At 38.7% G+C, this 19287-nt stretch overlaps 1 protein-coding gene across 3 annotated transcripts in view; it reads left to right on the top strand.

Moving 5' to 3' along the window:
* nfatc2a (nuclear factor of activated T cells 2a) overlaps positions 1-19287 on the top strand; it is a 72394-nt gene that overhangs the window by 35763 nt on the left and 17344 nt on the right. For 2 of the 3 annotated variants that reach the window (XM_042341859.1, XM_007911952.2), the window contains exons 7-10: positions 6708-6763; positions 7993-8122; positions 8949-9788; positions 18722-18765. In XM_042341859.1, coding sequence (XP_042197793.1) covers positions 6708-6763; positions 7993-8122; positions 8949-9788; positions 18722-18765 — 1070 coding nt within the window. The remainder of the gene's footprint in view (positions 1-6707; positions 6764-7992; positions 8123-8948; positions 9789-18721; positions 18766-19287) is intronic. The other variant, XM_007911960.2, reaches the window with a different exon arrangement.

Below are 19287 nucleotides of genomic sequence, written 5' to 3' on the forward strand. Positions count from 1 at the left end.
AGAAATACCAATATTTTATTATTATTAGAAGCAGATTTTTTTAATTCTCAATAACAAAGACGAACTTTTTGGGCATTATATTCCTATTTCCAAAAAAAACACTCTGTCGATTATAATGTTCACTTTGCTTTTATTGTGAAAGTAAAACTATTATAAATGTAAGCTCTACTCTTAGCTGAATGTTGGATGTCTGTGGACTGCCACCAATGTAAGTGCAGAAATCTATTCTATTCCCCTCAATACATGACTGTTTTGACATTTTCTTCTAAAAAAATAAAATCCGACAGGTTATTTTCTTGATATTTCATAACAAAATTTATTCAACTTTCACCAACTGCTGGGTATTTTATTATGTTACAATATTAATGAGGGTTTTTTTGTCTAAATTTTTCTAATTTCCTCCCCTTCTTAAGCTGTTGTTTCATACTGAGATATGGCTCCATTGAACGCCTCAAGCCATCTGGTGGCTAGCCCAAGAAGCCTAGACAATGAATGTCAGCAGGCCATTCAACCAAGGGTACACAACAGCCAAGTCAAACTGCACCCTGTGTCTATATAACTAATAGTGATCAAAAGCAGGAACCCCAATTAATTTTCCTCCTTCCTAACGCAGGGTACTGAGGCTAATTGCAGTGTTCATACTAAGCTAACTCAGCACAGACCAGGGATTGAACCTGGAGCATTTGTGATACATATGGTGCAAAGCACCAACCATTGGTTTCACTTACTAAGTCATCAGGCTTAGTCATCAGGCTGGGATGCCCCCTTCCCCCAAAATAGGACTTTCTAATAAAATTGGTAGTTTAACAGTAGAGCTCTCAGGCCAAATTCGTATAAGACACTGGGGAGAAATTCCACTTGGATCTAGATTTCTCCATATAGCATTTCAGAGCATGTCAGAATTTGTCATTTGGAATTTGAACTGATCTTTGAAGAGCAAATTTCTACAGTTTCTTAAAAGATCTTGCAGAAAACCAGCTTTAAAATTAAGACTGTATTTAAGTCTGGATGCTCTAAAATGCAACATAGAGTAAATGTAGACTTTCTCCCAATCACTTTGTAAAAGATCTGGACTGGTATAATCTTTGAAGTCTGCAGCCTGCAGTGAAGTTGAGAAGTTATTGAGCAAAGTATTACATAACATAGCTTAGGAGATGTTTACTGTGGTCACTGGCTGCATAAGCAGTCATCAGATGCAGTGTTTCTGTTAACTGGAAAATGTTTATCAAAATTACAAATTCACTTTTTTTAAAAAAATGATAATCAATACAGCAAAACTCACTTTGGAAGTTTGGTAGAGTTAGCATATCATTTGGAAATCTAAATGTTGCATCCACGGGGGGGAAATGTCAGTGCTACAGAGTATTTTGTCTCAAGTGTGTGAATTTGCTTCATGAAACTAAGTTCAAATAGAATTGGAGGCAATTGCTGATTGGGGATTTTGAGGTTGATGACCCGATTATGAGTTGCTGAAGCTTATTTTTTGTTCAAGTGATATTACTTTCTCAGTGCTGAAATTTGTTTTCAAGATGTTTGCTCCATGTGTGCCGTGTTAGAATTCTACCCATCCCTGCCCATGCTTTGCTTGTCACTTTAATTTAGTTTTATTTTGTGGTCTTCAAGTCTGAAACTAGCATAGTTTTGTCCTCTGGCTACCGTATTACACAGATGAATATATTCCACATCCACGAAAATAATGTTTCCTAACTAAAGCCGCAAGAGAAGCTGCAGGAGGGGGAAGGAGGTGGTAGGTGTGTGCGGGGAGGGGTGGGGGGTGGGGGGAGGAAATCTTTTAATCTCAAACTTGAGAAAATAAATCTTTGTGGACTTAGTTAAACTTCCGCCAATGTCACTTGAGAATTTAAAGTAGAAAACTGGAACAGAAAGATAAGACAGACGGGTGATCGGAATAATTCAGCCAGAAACCAATTTTGTTTAAAAAAAATCGCATTGAAGTCAGTTTTAATAAATGATTTGTTGTTTGATGCTGAGCTAATGGCAAATTCATTTCCAAAATTTTTGAAAGTTGTCATATGACTGAACTGGAAATTTTTTGTTCCCTAATATGCCATCGAACTAGGCAGCCTGGAGATTGAAGAATCCTGAGCTCATTTGAATTCAGCAGCAGACAAATCCACGGAGCCAAAAACCTGTAGGGATGATTATTGGTAAATTTACAGACCTTGGAGGGTTAGTGCATCTGATCTTGTCTGTAAATTTACCAACCTTGGCAAAGGGATCTCATAATGGGAAAATCCCATTACAGCCCCCACCCTTTCCCCCCAGGTCAGTTTACAGACCAGTAAAGAATAAGATGTCCGTCAAGATTTGTATATTTATCAACATTTCGAGTCACCCATAGACATAGGCATCTGTTTATCTCGGCGAATTAATCATTTAGTTTTGCTGTGTAGCTGATGTGTATCTCAGGACTATTCTTTTTTAATGCTAAGAATATCACTCAGACAGAACCTTCACAGGGACCAGCTTTACAACCCTTTTTAAGAGGTGTCAAATTTCCTCATGAAGCTAGTCATTAATGAACCAGTCAACCCACAGGAATTCCGCGCAAGTTTGTCAGGTAGACTAACATTTCAATAATAATAATAATAATCCTTGCATTGATATAGCACTTTATCACATCTTCGATGCGTCTCAAAGCGCTTCACAGAATATATTGTAAAGTGAATTGACTATATATTTTGTGGGGAAAACGTGGCAGTCCCACAAACAATTGTGGATTGAAGTGACCAATTTATTTATTTTGTTTTAAGGAATTAAATCCCCCAGAAAAGCAATCCACCAGTCGACTAACAGCCAGGTTCCTACTCACTGCGAGGTAAACAGAGGTGCTTAGAATAAGGAATTTTGCCAACATTTCACCCTGCCTCGAATCAAACCCAGGTCTCTCGCTTGCGAGGCGAGTGCTCTCACCACTGAGCTACAGGGCTCCACAATGCCTGCAGAACTAACGTAAGTTAGCCAAAGATGAAGTTGAGTGTAAATGTGAAAACACCCACTTTCAACACGTGACTTGCAAATCAGTAATCGGATGAAAACTAAAAGTATGGCAACCCATATTTCATACTAAATGGCAGTTTACATATTCATAATCTTTCAGGTAGAATTTCCAACTGGGTCTTGATTTACTCTACTGTAACGTATCATTTTAGAGTGCCCAGAATGTGTCAAATTCTTCAATGCAGGCTTTAATTTTGAAGGCCCGGATTTCTGCCAGTTCTTTTAAGAACTACAGAAAACTGGCTTCAAAGTTAAAACTGAACTTTAAAAAATTGCCAAATTCTGGACACCGTGAAATGCTGTAGTAAATTTCGATCAAAGGGGAATGTCTTAAGAGTTTTTACATAATAGAGGAGTGAAGCATCAAAATCACATCATTTTAGTTGACTTCAGGAATGCTTTAAATTATCTGCTGGACAACATATATTGATATTTCAGTATGGATCCCTGGTGAAAAAAAGTCAGTTTTGAGACACATCCAGCAAATTAATAGGGAATCTAATTATTGTACTCCAGTATATTTCTGGAAGCAGCAATGAATATAGTAGGCACTGAAAATTAACCTTATAGGGTGCCTCATCGGACCTCGTGAATTGCAGGCCATTGGACCTCCAGCTCAGTGACTCAATCTGAAGGGAATCCCTGGATTACTGCTGGCTTTCAATTTAGTGGAGCCTTTGTTATGGTTGGATCAGAGCCAGTGTCTTCTAAAAATGGTAGGCTGCACGGTTTAACTCAGAACTGGGGATATGCTTAAAAGTACAGCGTTCTAAACTGTTAGAACTTGCAGAGTCTGCTACTGGAACTACCTCATTCACCAAGAGATGAACAAGGGCATTTCAGTTGGCAAACTATTCAGAGCGTGAAACTGGATATATATTTCCTGCTCTGTCTGCATTGCTCTTGCATTGGATTGAGGAGTATTGTGCAGCAAAGTGTCAGTAATTATCGCTAACCCAGCTAATTTTTTATATCATTAAACAACGTGGAATAAGAGCAGCTCGCTAGAAACATTAAGAACTTTAAAGAATGCCCAATGGATCCTTTCTAAATTTTGAACCGTTTAAACATTGCCTTTTTTTAAGTCTTGAATGCCTCTTTGGAATCAGCTGCAGTAAAAAGTTTGACTGCATTGATTGATTCTGATATCACCTCCTGCAAGTCGTTTCAGGAGTGGTAACCCTAATATTTGAGTTTTATTACCATTGTGACGTTGATTTGATGTAGAAACCACTTTAAATCGCTGTTAAACTCAGGTTTCAAAGGCCCACACTATTGGAATAACTTTATGCGCGTTGATCTTCCAGTATACTCAATATGGAACATATTTGTTGATGTTTGATGTTCCTGACGGTAATCGTTAACTTGATAATTCATTGTTGCCTTACTGTTCAGCAATCAGTGATAGATATTTCTGAATGACAGTGGCGTGTGCAGTAATCTGTTCACACTGAATTGAACCATTCATAAATAATTTACCTAGTGAGGAATCTAAATAGCAAACAGGACCTTTGTACTTAACTTCTTTAGGATAAGTGATGAACCATGGGTGTCAGTGTGGTTTAGTTTGTAGCACTTTTGGCTTTGAGTCAGAAGATTGTTGGTTTCAGCACCAAGTTGGGATATTGGGCTCTTAGTCCAGCCTGAAACTTCAGTGCAGTGGTGTGGAAGTGCTGTATCATCAGAGATGCTATCTTTCACTAAACGAAGCCCCTATCTGTCTGTTTAGGTGTACCACAAGTATACAATCAATTCACTTTACAGTATATTCTGTGAAGCACTTTGAGACGTCTAGAAGACGTGAAAAGCGCTATGTCAAACGCAAGGATTATTATTATTATTATCTTAAAGATCCCATGGCACTATTTTGAAAGAGAAAGAAGTTTCACCAGTAGTCAGTGTTCTGACCAACAGGCCCCCAGATACAATTTGCCATTTACTTCATGGCTGTTTGTGGGGTATTTCTGAGTGCAAATTGGCTGTTCTTTTACAAAATACAAACTTTACAATTGTTTTGATAATGTAATAAAGCACCATATCAAATGCAAGGAGTTATTACAATTATTATATCCAGGGTATTATTATATCCAGGGTAATTATTATTAATAATTCTGTTCACATCTATTAAGGTTGGTATTAATCAGATACACTCACTGTTCTAATATACGAAAAAGAGTATTTAGAAAAAAACAATAAACTATTAACTACCTTAGCTAGTATATTGTCCAGGATAGATCTCAGCGAACCATAATAATAATAATCCTTGCATTTGATACAGCACCTTATCACATCTTTGAGACGTCTCAAAGCACTTAACAGAATATACTCTAAAGTGAATTCACTTGTGGGCGAAATGTAGTACTCAAACTTATCTTAAAAAAAATGTAGAGATGTTTCACAGGACTACTGTGAGACTTCAGTGGGAATCTCTACATTTTAAACTATTCAAATATTAAATGTTTCCAGAAATACCAAACTGAAGCTGTGTGGTGACCAAGGTGAAATGAGGCAATGTGTGGGACTTTTCTGAAGGGAAATTGAAACCCATTGAAACCATTATCTCTTTGCTTGCTTCAATGCAAAGTACCTGTCAGTGGATTAGCACTGGATTTCAAAACCTCTGAAATCTCTGTTTCAGATACTAAAAGAGGTATTTTGTGAAATCAAATAACAGTTACAGGAATTAGAAAAAATTGTTGCTGCTGAAAACCAAAAAGCACAAGGACCCGGGTTTGAGTACCCACCCACCCCACCTCCCACAAAAAAAATTTGGTCACCCACTCAATCTACAATTGCTCGTGGGACACTTTGCAATTGGCTGCCGTGTTTTGCCCTCAAAGTACACAGTCAATCCGTTTTACAATATATTCCGTGAAGCGCTTTGAGAGGTTTTGATGACCTGATAAGACGCTATATCAAATGCGCGGATTATTATTATTATCAACCATAGCTGATAGCGTGCAAAGTTCAAATTCACTGGTGTGGAAGAGTTTGTGACTAAAAGATTCCTCAATTGTACTAACTTACAATATATTGATCGCTATCTCTAACTGGCTTTGTGCATGTATATTTGTCCCTTGTGTTAATTTTTTTCTAAAAAATGCTTGCCTATGGCACCATCTCAGTAACTACTTCCATAAGTGTGTTGGCTAGACTTGAGATGGGTTGAATCTTCAAGCAGTCCAGACAGCCGTGTTAATTACCGCTCTGTTGGCACAGACTCTCTCTCTCGCTACCAGTGATGTAAATTAGACCATCAAGTTAGTGGTGTGAGAACAAGAATGTAAAAGATAAAAGGACATTTGTTTTTAAAAGGTAACATTTTTGACACCTTCTAATTTCATTAATTTAATGTGAAATAGTTCCTTTACACACCAGGTGCTTTGTGCTGCCATTACTTTCTGGCACACCTTCTGATATTTGAGTGATGCAGGCCATGTTAAGATGAAATTTTACCGGCTATTTTACTCTGAATTATGTTGGATGAGAAACAGAACTCTTTCTTGGCACCGTGTAAAATTCCTCCAGACTTTGCACCATTCCTGCAAAATCCTGCCCAGTCTCTCTTCATAATCTGTCCACAGCCAAAGCTGTACATTTTGAAAATGAAGTCCAACAGCAATAAACTCCTCCATTTGATTCCTGGTGTTTATCAGGTCTTAATTGTGCTTAAACTTCTCTTTCAGATGGACAACAGATGTGGGAGGTAGAAGCAACAGTGGATAAAGATAAAAGCCAGCCTGTAAGTATTCAGTTCAAAAGAGGTCCAGTATTATCTTCAGACCTGCATTGAACAGGTGATTAGAGCTTAATAAGGAGAGGATTTTCCATATTTTTTTATTATTAAAAAGTTGTCTGGCTACATTAAAACAAATAACCCCTTATTAGGTCTTCGACGTTCTACAAATCTAAGAGAAACCGATCAAAACTTGCCAGATTTTAGATAATAATTCTTCTGTTGTAGCATATATACATATATATATATAGAAGTGCTAATCAGGAATAGAAAAGCCACATCGAGCCAAGAATAGTATATAGAGATGTAAATACGAATCGTATTTTATATGTCAGAAGTACAGAAGCCTGGACAGACTATAATCGGACCTTTCTTTCCTGTTACTCTAAGGGTTTATATGCTGTGTTCAGTTATATATAGCAGATTTGATTAATTGAATTTTCTATTTCACCGCTCCAGTGATGTAAAATTGTCTGAACGAAATTTTAAAACAATTATACACTGTTTTCCGTCAGGAAATGGGGAGGTGAGGGAGACACTATTAATCTCCATGTAAAACCATATGGAAACAAAGGTACATTGTGCACCACGTGGAAACCATGTATACAGAGAGAATTCCAGTTGTCTTTATTTATGTAACAATCAGTGAAAACCGTTACAAGTGTTGTGTAACTCTTTTAATTGGTTGTTAATTACATAATTAAAGGCGCCCATAATTCTCTCAGCTCACATGTGTTTACCCAACACAACATACAAATTAGACAAATACAATGGATCTGATATCAGCAAACTGAATGAGGTTGTTCCTCTGCATATTTCCTCTCCGCACTCCTCTACTGAAGGCATTTGACTCTATTTTTGCTTATACTGGGGATATCCTTTGACAGTGGTTGCCCTAACCATATCTTATCCAAGTAACTATTATACACTTGTGAGCTTTGACAATGAGCGTTGGCAGAAAATTTGATGGCAATGCTTCCAACGATTACACCTTAAACATAGCAGTAACCACAAAAAAAACATCTCAACTGAACTGCTTTTGAACTTTACATTGTGAATGCACCCAACGCAATTTTGTTCTGTATTGAAACAATGCACCATTCATGTAACCTCAACATGAAGTGGACTTTATTCTTCTTCATTGTTTGAAGAATTTTGAAAAGAATGATGAAACATATTGGCGGAAAACTACAATCATTTCATTTCATTCCTCATCTCTGTTTGTGTCTCTTTAGAATATTCTTTTTGTTGAAATTCCACGTTATCAGAACCAGCTGATACACACCCCAGCCAAAGTGAGTTTCTGCGTCGTTAATGGAAAAAGAAAAAAAAGCCAGCCACAGCGGTTTACATATCTTCCTGCAGGTAAATTCCATGACGAGATCTCAGTGTATGTGCATTCCTGATGAAACATGTGTTAAAGAGCTGAAAGATGATCAGCAAATATCTTTACCAGTGAAAGAAAGATTTTGAATAGCAATGGAATACTATTGAGCTGTTCATACAGACTTCATTTAATTTCATTGCGCATTATTCTTAACATAGAAGGACACTTTTTTTTTAAAAACTGTCCCTCTTGTGAAGCAGCTTTCCTCTTCTTGTAGAAGAGTTAGGCTGCCACAATTAGGACTCACATTTTTATAAAGGCATATTACATCAAAATGCCCTGAAAGAGCTTTACAAATTATTACTGTTGAGAACCTTGCCATTGCTTTGGTAGGCAAACATTGAAACCATTTGCACTGGCAAAGATTCATAAACTGTTATGAGGCAAATGGCCAATTAATCTGAATGACTGCTCAGGATACAAAAGTAAACCCTTCTCTTTCTGTGTAACATTGTGGAATCTTAAAGTCCATCTAGAACAGGAAAACGGACCTCAATTAACTTCTTATCAATGGTATCTCGAACAATGCAGCAATCTCTCGGTATTTTAAGTCACAACCTAGGAGTTGAACCCACAACCTTCTGACTTGCAGACAAAACACGTTATCATATAAAGCGCTCTGTGTGAAGCTGAGCCAAATTCATACAGCTTAAGTAACCCCATAAGCAATGGTTGAATGAGGAGTGTGGGCTGTTGAAATCCCTAGTGTTGTATAATTTGTATCATGACATCTGATGTGTTAGAAATGGTAAAGGCCTTGATGTTCACTGAGACTCCATAAGCTTGTTCTCTCATATGTTTCAGTGCCCATCATTAAAACAGAGCCATCTGATGAGTGTGAGGCCACCTTAATCCACAGTGCACATAGAGAAGCAATGTCACAGCTTTATTATGCATCGCAGGGCATGACCCCTGTAATGGTCGGTGACCCAACTTCAAGCTATGGGGCTCCCTGTCGTCCTGGAGTCTCTCCACCCGATTCCAGATACCAGCAGCATAACCCATCAGGGGCTATGTATCAGAGGTGCAAAAGCGGCAGCCCCAGTCAACTAGGCTACCAGTCATCTCCAGTCATGGTGTCGTCGATTCCCACAATTCAAGACGGTCACCGATCAGTCTTAGTGCATCCTGGGTCACCTGGGCAACCCGGCATGCTGCACCACTCGCCAGTCAATCAGTCCTCTATCATGATTCATCATTCCTCAAACAATCAACACTCTTCTTCCATGCTTCACAATTCTCCAACCCATCACCAGTCGTCTATGATTCAGCACTCTCCAAATAGCCAGCAGTTGTTGCCCATGATTCACCATTCACCAAACAGCCAACAGCTCAGGTACTGCAGCCACCAGGATTACCAGCACCAAGTGTATTTAGAGAATGATGCCCACGTGCCCACAGTGCAGGCCGCAACACCGCAAGCAGCACATCACATGCAGAGGAATAGCCCGACTCACTATCCAGCTGTGATCCAGCAACAGCACTCATCCCATGCCGTGCAGAAGACGTCCAAAAACGGGCCCTCGCCAAGTCAGCTTGCTTCACTGACACTGGCTCAGCAGGAGTCGGAGAAGGAAGCCATATCTACTGAGGTCACCGTGAAGCAGGAACCACAGAACCTGGACCAGGCGTATTTGGATGATGGTAAGAACCCATCCAATTCTTGGATTTTAGAACACTGAAGTCCCCAAAACATCTTATTTCTATAACTCTTGTATTGTGTAATTATCGAGGTGAGGGATGATAGTACAATAGGGCTAGGAAACTTGTTCCTTCCTCTCCTCCCCCACCCTCCCCACCCTCCACCCCATTTCATCCATTGTCAGCAACTTCATCTAGTAATGTTAAAAAAGATTAGGTACAGAGTAAACTTTGCTTTGAATAGTTGCAACAATCTACTGCAACATCATAAAGCCACCTCCCACACTGCTCTTAATGGTTCATTTCCTAACAGAGAATGAGAGTTTCTTATCAAAGCAGTCGAGCAGTTTTATTTAATCTTGAACAAAAATTTTCCCTGACAACTGGGTGAGAATGTCCAAACCCATTTCACTTTGGACAACTTAACAAACCAGCTGAAAAAGAAAGATTTGATCCTAATTACCTTGACCTGGATTCATAGCCAGGGTTATGGAGGTGAAAGTACATCGGGTAAATCTCCTCCTGTGAGTTTCTAGTGTAATTGATCCTGGAGGTTGATCTGAGACTTGGTGGCGCAACAGATTGTCAGTCACTGAGAAAGGGATGGCTCTTACTGCTGCACAACATGCATTTCAAAATGCTTGTATCCTCCTGACTACAGCTTTTCCGTACATGCCTGGAACGATACTGCTGCTCTAAATGGGCCTGTAATCTCCATCAGATCCACTCTCAGGCTATTTTCCATGATTTGCGTTGGTTATTTTGCCGTAGGCCCAGTTCGTTACTGGTAACGACAGTAGGGTTGCCACTCCAATGAGCTGGGCCTGTAGCTAAATAACCATGGTATGGCATTACTTGGTATGAAGTATGTTTTTTTTCTGGTCAGCTGGGTCTGACACATACAGAACCCCATCCCTATGCTTAAGAATATCCAAACCAGACTTGAGAGTTCCACATATGTGTATGCATGACACCTACACAAGGACACTTCCTGTGTCTGGAATGGAATGTGCACTCTCCTGCTCACCCATTTCCTGGGAATATTGCGTGCAAATTGGCAAGAACTAAGGCTTGGGAGTGTTTTGGGTATTCAGTTCAATAACCTAAAACAGTATAGTTTATCACTGACAGGACTGTCTGGCCAGCATTGTGATTTGGATTTTAGCTTGCAGGTTGACAGAAGTTGAGTGGGAAGAATCCCTGCTCACAGTTTGACCCTCCAAATTCTGCCACTAAGCCAGGCTGTCATCAGCAGTGCCCTGGAGTACTGCAAACCCGCCTGGCTCAGGAACTGTATTACCAAGATAGCCACAAAGCGTTCACTCAATTCCGACATTTCATTGCCTAGCAGGACATCTACTCAACTGTCCATATTCTTCAACAGTGTAGTTAAAGGAGAAATAGAATTACGTTCAGTTTTCTCGTTACGGAAGGTCACAGTGTCCAAGTTCTCTTCAAAGGAATACATGTTTCTGAGCTTTCTGTAGACCAGCAGTTCAGAATAGATTCTTTGATTACTGAGAACCTTATGTTAAGGATACATTCACTCCCTGGTGATTCAGTGGTGAAGGATGTACCATTCCCCATTGGCCTAGTGATGAAAGATGTGCACATTTTAACTGCAATACAGAAAGGTGCTTTCCCCACAAGCAACTCATTCTGCTTTATTTCAGGATTTGGATTTGGACCATCTGAATTCCAGTCGACTGAATTTATGTCCTNAAAAAACTTTCTATATTTTCAACACAGTAAAGTGGTTGAGATTTAACTAATAGCAATACAAAGCACAGCCAAAAGTGTTATTAACACTGTTGGATTATTAAACATGCTGTCAACCAAGGAGTTTTAATGTTATTTTAATAGGTGACAGTGTCCAAAACGATCTTTACCTCATTTAGAAGTGACCTTTCCTTTGAATGTATTTAAGTGAAGTACTTTCATCAACATGTGATGAAGAGGAAATGTGATGCATATATGAGGGAGAAGGGAACAGAGGGGTAAAGGAGAGGTATCAGGATAAGTGGAGGTTTGTGTAGAGTTTAAACACTGGCACAGGATAGGCCAAATGGCCTGTTTGCACATTCTGTGTAATTCTATGAATATTCCCTGTATTAACATTATTAGTAAATAAATACTGTATATTATTTTGAGGTATCATAGCTGTAGTCCCTTGATCCACAGACTCCCCCTAAAATCAGTTGTTCACTCACGTCTACAAATTGAGCAGATGTCACGGTTTGGCGAGATGCACTTTCAGTTATCGATAGGAGTCATCGTTTGAGACTGGTGATTCCCGTCACCACATTGATCCCCTTTGTTAGCCGCTACACTTAGCACTAAGCAGAATACATTGCCTTGTTACAGCATTTGCTGATGCACAATACATTCCAGACAGCTGGAAATAATCCACCGTCTGTAGGGAGAGTCCAAGTGCCTACTGTTTGGCACTCCTTTTTTTCAATAATCATATTTCAGATGAGTTTGCTAAAAATCCCCACTTATATATTTCCTGTTTAAAGGTGATTTCTTCATGAAAAAATGACATATAAAGTGCTTAGAGGCTGAAGCAAATGCATTTATTCCTAAACAGTGCCGACTTCCACATCCTGCCAACGTAATAGAACTGATGTCTTTCAGCTTTGTATGGCAAGGTGATGATGGTTGAGATGCTTCATTAAAATGGAACTTAAGCAGCTTCACATCGAACTACATCGGAAGAAAGAATTTTATCAATAGCGTTCATTTAAATAAATGTAATCATTTTATTGTTAGATGCAGTCAATCTCATTCTAATACTGGTAGTTGGGTTATAATTTATATTCACTCCACACAATCATCTATATAAAGCGCTGCTCTTTATTTTTCAAAACAAAAAAAACTTTCTATATGTCCTTTGCTACTTCTTGTTGATGATTAAGTTAAGGGAACCTGGTTATATAAGACTGAGCAATTGCAATTGACAGTAATAGATGTCTTTAAACTTGATGTCCGAAACAAGAGCCTTATATAATATAATAATAATAATCCTTGCGTTTGATGTAGCACCTTATTACGTGAGATGTCTCAAAGCGCTTCACAGGACATATTGTAAAGTGGATTGACTATGTACTTTCTGGACGAAACACAGCAGCCAATTGCGCACAACAATGTCCCACAAACAGTCATGGAGTGAGTGATCACATTTTTTTTTGGGTGGGGGGGAGATTATTACCCCTGGAAAGCAATTTGTCAATTGATTAACAACCAGGTTCCTATGGAGTCAGATAATACCCTCTCCGTAAATCTAACCCTATTACTTTTTGCACATCAGATACATCGTCAGTAATATTACTGCAGTGACCTTTAATGCAGTGATAGTTTTCTGCTCCAAGGCATTTAACCCAATGAAACAGTTGATTGTTATTTACAAGACCTCCTCTGTTTATAACATTTATATTTGGAATGAATAGATCTTACTTGCCGGGTTCTCTCGCAATATGAGAAACTACCTACATTATTGAGGGATACTGTGTTTTGCAAAAAAAATGCAAACCCGTTACTTGTAATCCGATAGCAAATCTGAAACTGAGATATAATTTTAACTGAAAAAACAGGAGGCAGGACTCCTTCAAAGTCAATAGATAAGAAAGAAGCCATGACCTGAGAGAACCAAACCCAAATACTCGCAAAAAAAATAGCAAAATACTGCAGATGCTGGAAATCTGAAATAAAAACAGACGTTGCTGAGAACACTCAGGAGGTCAGGCATCTATGGAGAGAGGAAGGTCATTGACTTGAAATGTTAACTCACTTTATGCCACCGATTATGCCACATAATATTAAAAGCTTTTAAGTTGCTTCAGTTATGTTTGAATGGAAGACAGTGTTAATATTCAAGGGTGTTTTGTTTTCTCTGATTCATCACCTAAACGTGCTGAGACCTAAGTTTGGGGCTTTCCATTGTTGCCAACTGATGAACCACCAGTAACTTCATTGCACTTTTCATTGTTTGCAATCTGGTTTACTGCTCACAAGCTGTTCATTTTTGTGCATCATGATTTTTTGTGATAATTGCTAGTGGCTCTCCTGATTACCTCCTCTCGATTCAGGATTGCCGTCCAGCCCAAATTTGAGGCAACTCAAGAGAACGGCGCAACATTCAATTTCACCTTAATTTGTTTCCCCTGGTCTTCGCTGAAAAGGCTGCAAGTCTTTTCCTCAGTGTGGTATACTCCATCCATTCACTTGCTTGCAATTAGACAAACATCTGGCCAAAGATAACCTGGGCTGGATATCACAATTTACATTCCAATGGGAAGCATAAACTCAGGTGTCAAATACCTGATTCTTACTGTCACTGAATTTAAGTATTTAAATCAATGACTCCTTTCACTAAAGCGGGAAATATATAAACCAGAGACGAACTCTTGCTAAGAGCAGGTTCCTGCACCCACTCACACAGCTCTCTTCCTTCAGGTAACCCACACATCGCTAGAATTTCTTGTAAAATGGTCGTCAGTGCTGTAACGTGAGGAAGAGAAATGCATGAAAGCAAAATAGGTGAAAGATCTAAGCTCGGGAGTTCTTTCTGGTTTCCTCTCTTGGCAGAAACACAAGTTTTTTTTTCTTCATTCTTCCAATAATGTTGTGTTTTGCAGATTCTTTTTGGTTGTGTCTGTTCTGTTGATCTGGGTAACAGTTATTGTATTGAACAGCAGGTTCATAAATGTGTCAAACTGCCCCATTGTTGGGGGCAGGTGCAGAGGAATTAACTGCAGAAATTGGGTGGATCCCATTGCGATGACACAGCAAGCACTAGGGTGAATGGGGAAAGTTAGGGTAGGTAAATCCCCTTAATGATTCTTACAGGATAGAAGTTCCACTGGATCACACTTTTGCTGTGAAAGTTGTGCCATTTCTGCAATGACGTTTGCTACAGTTTCAATAATGTCATCCAAAAAAACATTGGTGTGAAATGACAGTTAATTCATAACTTGGATTCCTCCACTTTGACCCATGGAGTTTATTGCAAAACAATTCAGCTATATTAAAATGCATCATAACTCTTTTTAAACCTACTCTGACAATACCCTCATCCAAAGTAATTTAAATATTTTTTGCATATTGTATGCAAACGTATTTTGCACCAAAAGCACTATTTTTCTTCTCTTTGGAATAATGATCAAAGTGATGCTGAACCTGGGCACTGTTCAAAGGACTTTATAGAGCTCATTATTATTCTGTTAAAGCTTCTGTGGTAAAGCTAACTATGTAGGTCCTGGAGTTTTACGATCTGACAGAACTTGGTGGTAATGGCAGTGTACAGAAGTAGCGAAATCTCACTGTTTTATTGTAATGTCGTGTGCATGTAAATCTGTAGCGTACCATTTTGTGGGTTTACATTGGCTCTCTTTCAGAGTAGAAATCTAATCTGTGTGCAGCTATTTAAACCCTGTTAGAAATACTTACTTCTTCTTGGCTTCTTATGGGTTAGTGGGCAAAATGTGGTGCTGAGCTGCGCCACCAGGAAGATCCCATACACGATGCTCGGTCTATGTTAAATCAGCCAAACTCAGCCAGGGCGGTGGTGAGCACATGACTGGTATATTTACCATATTGTTCCCAATCAAGGGAGTTGAAATATCCGACAGTTTGGTTCACCACTCAGGCAAGTTATAGGACATTCAGTTCTTTGAACTTTCATCTTTTACAGTTCTAGGCAACATGATTTAAGAACGTAAGAATTGCTCGTCGAAAGAAAACCTAGGTCCACCAGTTTGCCTTCCATCAATCAACCTGGCATCCCGTGCGCATGTCATGTCCCAAACTATGTTTTAAATTGATCAAGTGGGGCAATCTCTTGCAAGCATTAGAAAGACGTACCAGCATTCTCAGTTTTACATTAGCCATTATAACAGAGCGGAAACAATTTCATTCCTGTTCCGCTGCTTTGGGAGGTGCTAGAATCCCATTGCATTATTTTGAAGTACATAAATTCTCCCAATATCCTGGCTACGATTCCTCTCCCATCTAATACAAATTAGGATTGGTACGTGTCTTATAACATTCTTCTGTATCAAATTAGAGAAAGAAGTCATTTTGCCACCCACTCTATTCTTATGTTAGACACTACTTGATCCCTTAACCACAAAGAGCTCTATAATTTCCTGTCTTCTATTTCAATTTGAATTTCCTTAATATGCTTACCTCTAAATTCACCTTTTATATGCAGTATTGCATCCAACAGCATAAATGCATCAGACTCTGATTCAACAAATCTGTCCTGCATTCATTTAAACACAGTCTATTATGCACCAACTACTTTATCGCTAGCTTATTCCATATCTTTATGCTCATCTGAAGAAATTGTATCTAATTTCTTTGTTTGGCCCTTGGCCCTTTCCGCAAATCTTGTGACCATGTTTCTGTGCACTATGTCCTGCACACACAGAACGTATTCATTTCTAATTTACTAATTCTTCATACCAATATATAAATGTTATTCTCCCTTAATGTTCTTACTCCACTGAGAATAGCCAATTTCATCTCAGGCCAATGTTCATTTTACTTGGGTTTCGTTTGACTCTTTCGTGAGCAGCTGTATTCTTTTAAGTGTGAGAAGAAAACTAGAGATGATTGCTTTTTACCCCTGGTTTGTTACTAGGTCCTTTGAATATGTTTGTGTACCGATTGTGTTGTATCATATCTAAGTAAGATACTACACAAAATAAGAGTTGCTTCCTTCGACTTCTTTCCAAAGGTAGTTGCTATGCATCCTGTGGTTCTATATTCCTTTGTTCTCGCCAGCACTAAGATCCACACGCCTCTTATTTCTGATCTTTCCGAGCTACATTGGCTCCCAATATCCCAGCAGAATAACTTTACGATCCTACCCTTAGCTTCAAATCTGTTTGTGGTCTTTCCTGCTCTACCTATACAATTTCTTTGGGGTTTATTCTCCTTTCCATACCTTCTACTCTATCAAATCTGGTTTGATGCTCGCTCTTCACTTCTTCCGTCTCACCATTGGTGGCCAAGCAGTCAGAGGTATAGTAATGTGTATAGAACTCCCCCTGTCCTCTGGAATTCTCTTTCAAAATATTTTCACTTGTTTTTTCTTTCCCTACCATAAAAACTTCATAAAAACATGCCTGTTCAATTGTCCTTTTGATTATCTTTCAGGTTCACTGTACTCTGTTTGGTATTCCCTATTATATTTATTAGGCTCTTTAAGATTTTCATCATATTAAAGGTGTGATACAAGTACAAGATGTTAATGTGCATCATCCTTTAAACACAGTGGATGTGTTAGTGTAAGACACATTCAGTCTGTCTTGCAGGTACAATTTATTGTCCCCAAATCTATTCCAACTTTAAGTTATCATGTTCAATTTAGCCAAATGTCCTTGAATTGCGCTTCTTATGAGAATCCAGTTAATTACCATTTGACCGGAGTGAAGCTAGCTGGTCTGTAGTTCTAGTTTTGCTTCTAGTATTTTTAAATCTTATGGTAGTTTTCCATTCCACTGGCATTTCCTCATCTCCAAACTGCAACAAAATATTTCTGCTAATACGCCTCCAGTTTCCTCTTTAATTTCCTTTAATAGGTTAGGATGCATTTCACAAGATTCAGTCACTCTGTTTGCTTTTGATTTTGTGATAACAATCTCTCTTCTCACTTCAAGTGCACTGGCTGAACCTAACTGAAGGCTCTGATTTAATTGGAAGAATTTGAAGTACTCTTACTGTTTGCTTTCATGAAAACTGAGAAACGTATAATTGAAAAATCTTTATTGTAACCCTGGACTTTCCTTTTCAACTACTTTAGCAGTTTATACTGAATATATTCCAGAAAATCTAGTCTTGGCTCCTTAATAGCCTTAGAAATTTCCATTGCTATAATTTCCTCTTTGCGTTCTTTTTGGTTAGTGTTGGCCAGTTTTCTTCTCTACACGTCACTACATCTCTTTTTCCCTTAAAATTGTCCTTACAATCTTTTACCCTTCAGTTTAAAGCAACTATCCTTAGCCTTCGAGAATATTTAGTTTGCCTTCAGTGCATCTGAATACTGTTACCTTCCATTTTCATCAATAGTCGACCAAAATATCGTCCATGCTCTTGTGAATACCCATTGTATCCTCCAGTAACTCTCCCTCAGCTAAATAGTTACCTTCCTGGGAGGGAGTGGGGGAGAATATGAATCCATTTGTTTTCTAGCCCTTTTAGCGGAAAATATAATCAGATATTGATTAATCACCACTGCCTCAATGTACTCTCACTTCCAGAACTCCATCCACCTCTGAGCCATTGCTTAGCCCGCAATGCAGATTGCCACCTGGTTAAGTACTGGAAAAGCATTGGTCAAAAGGAATATCCACTGACAAGATTGACTGCTGCACTGAGCAAAGCATAACAATGTGAAATGGGCAGAATTTGGCATCATCACCTGGTACTCATTGGCTTGTGGAATTACTGTAAACTTTGTGTGGCAACTTATTTATTATCATCCCTTCACATCGAGGTTTGCCTTTGACTCTAAAGATCAAACTGTCCAAATCCAATATTTATAACGATTAGTTAGATTCAATTATTATGAGCTAATTGAACACTTTAAAATCAGCATTTGAGTCCAATCATCTGTACTTTCTCAATTCAACCTGATATTACAGCTCTAATATTGCTGCTAAATGTTGTTTCGTAGATTTCAAAAATATAGCCAAACTTTGCAGCATTTCAAATTCTGCCTTCGAGTATAGAATTGAAAGCAACAGTTCCCTTTATTGGTCTAGATTGGCTGGTTAGGAACATTGCTCTTTTGCCTATAATAATGATTAAAATATTGTACATATAGTTAATCAAAACGAGATGAATGTGGTGCTATACAAACTCAGCCACCAGCTTTATTTGAGGTCCTGCAAAAATGACATTGCAACAGTGAAACTGAATTTTTTTTACAGAAACTACATGGGACTTCTTCCAAAGGCTGGAGCACTTTAATAAGGTATGTAGAGAAGATTTGATTTCTGATGCCTTTGAATGACACCCTAGATGGGCAAAACAAAAGGGATACTTCCCCTTTAAATACACTGTGAAGTGATTTGAGCAAAACTACTTTCAGGGAAAGTTATATACCAGAGCATTTCAATGGCCGTAAAAATAGCCCATGTGTGCCGAAAAAGGGAAACTGCAGCTTTGAATCAGGGAGTCCCTGTCTGTAGCACCCAGACAGAAATAAGCTGGAGCTGTTTCAAAACAACAAAAATTTAATTTTCAAGTCTGCGAAATACAGTGCACTCTTTTATAACTGGATATATCAAATTTGTTATGATAGCAAAGTAGGCTCTATGGCAACCGTTGTAAAACACTGGTGCTGACTGCCCGGGAAGGATGGGGAAAGCCTTTTTGTTTGTTATTTCTGGCAGGGCTTTCTGGCTTGGCTTGCTCTTATTCTGTAGTGGGACCTTTGAGAGCATTCTTTTCCACATGAGAAACTCTGCCAATCTGGCAGTTCCTCCCTCTTCCC

The sequence above is a fragment of the Callorhinchus milii genome, unplaced genomic scaffold (genome assembly GCF_018977255.1).
Source record: "Callorhinchus milii isolate IMCB2004 unplaced genomic scaffold, IMCB_Cmil_1.0 Scaffold18, whole genome shotgun sequence".
Classification (NCBI taxonomy): domain Eukaryota; kingdom Metazoa; phylum Chordata; class Chondrichthyes; order Chimaeriformes; family Callorhinchidae; genus Callorhinchus; species Callorhinchus milii.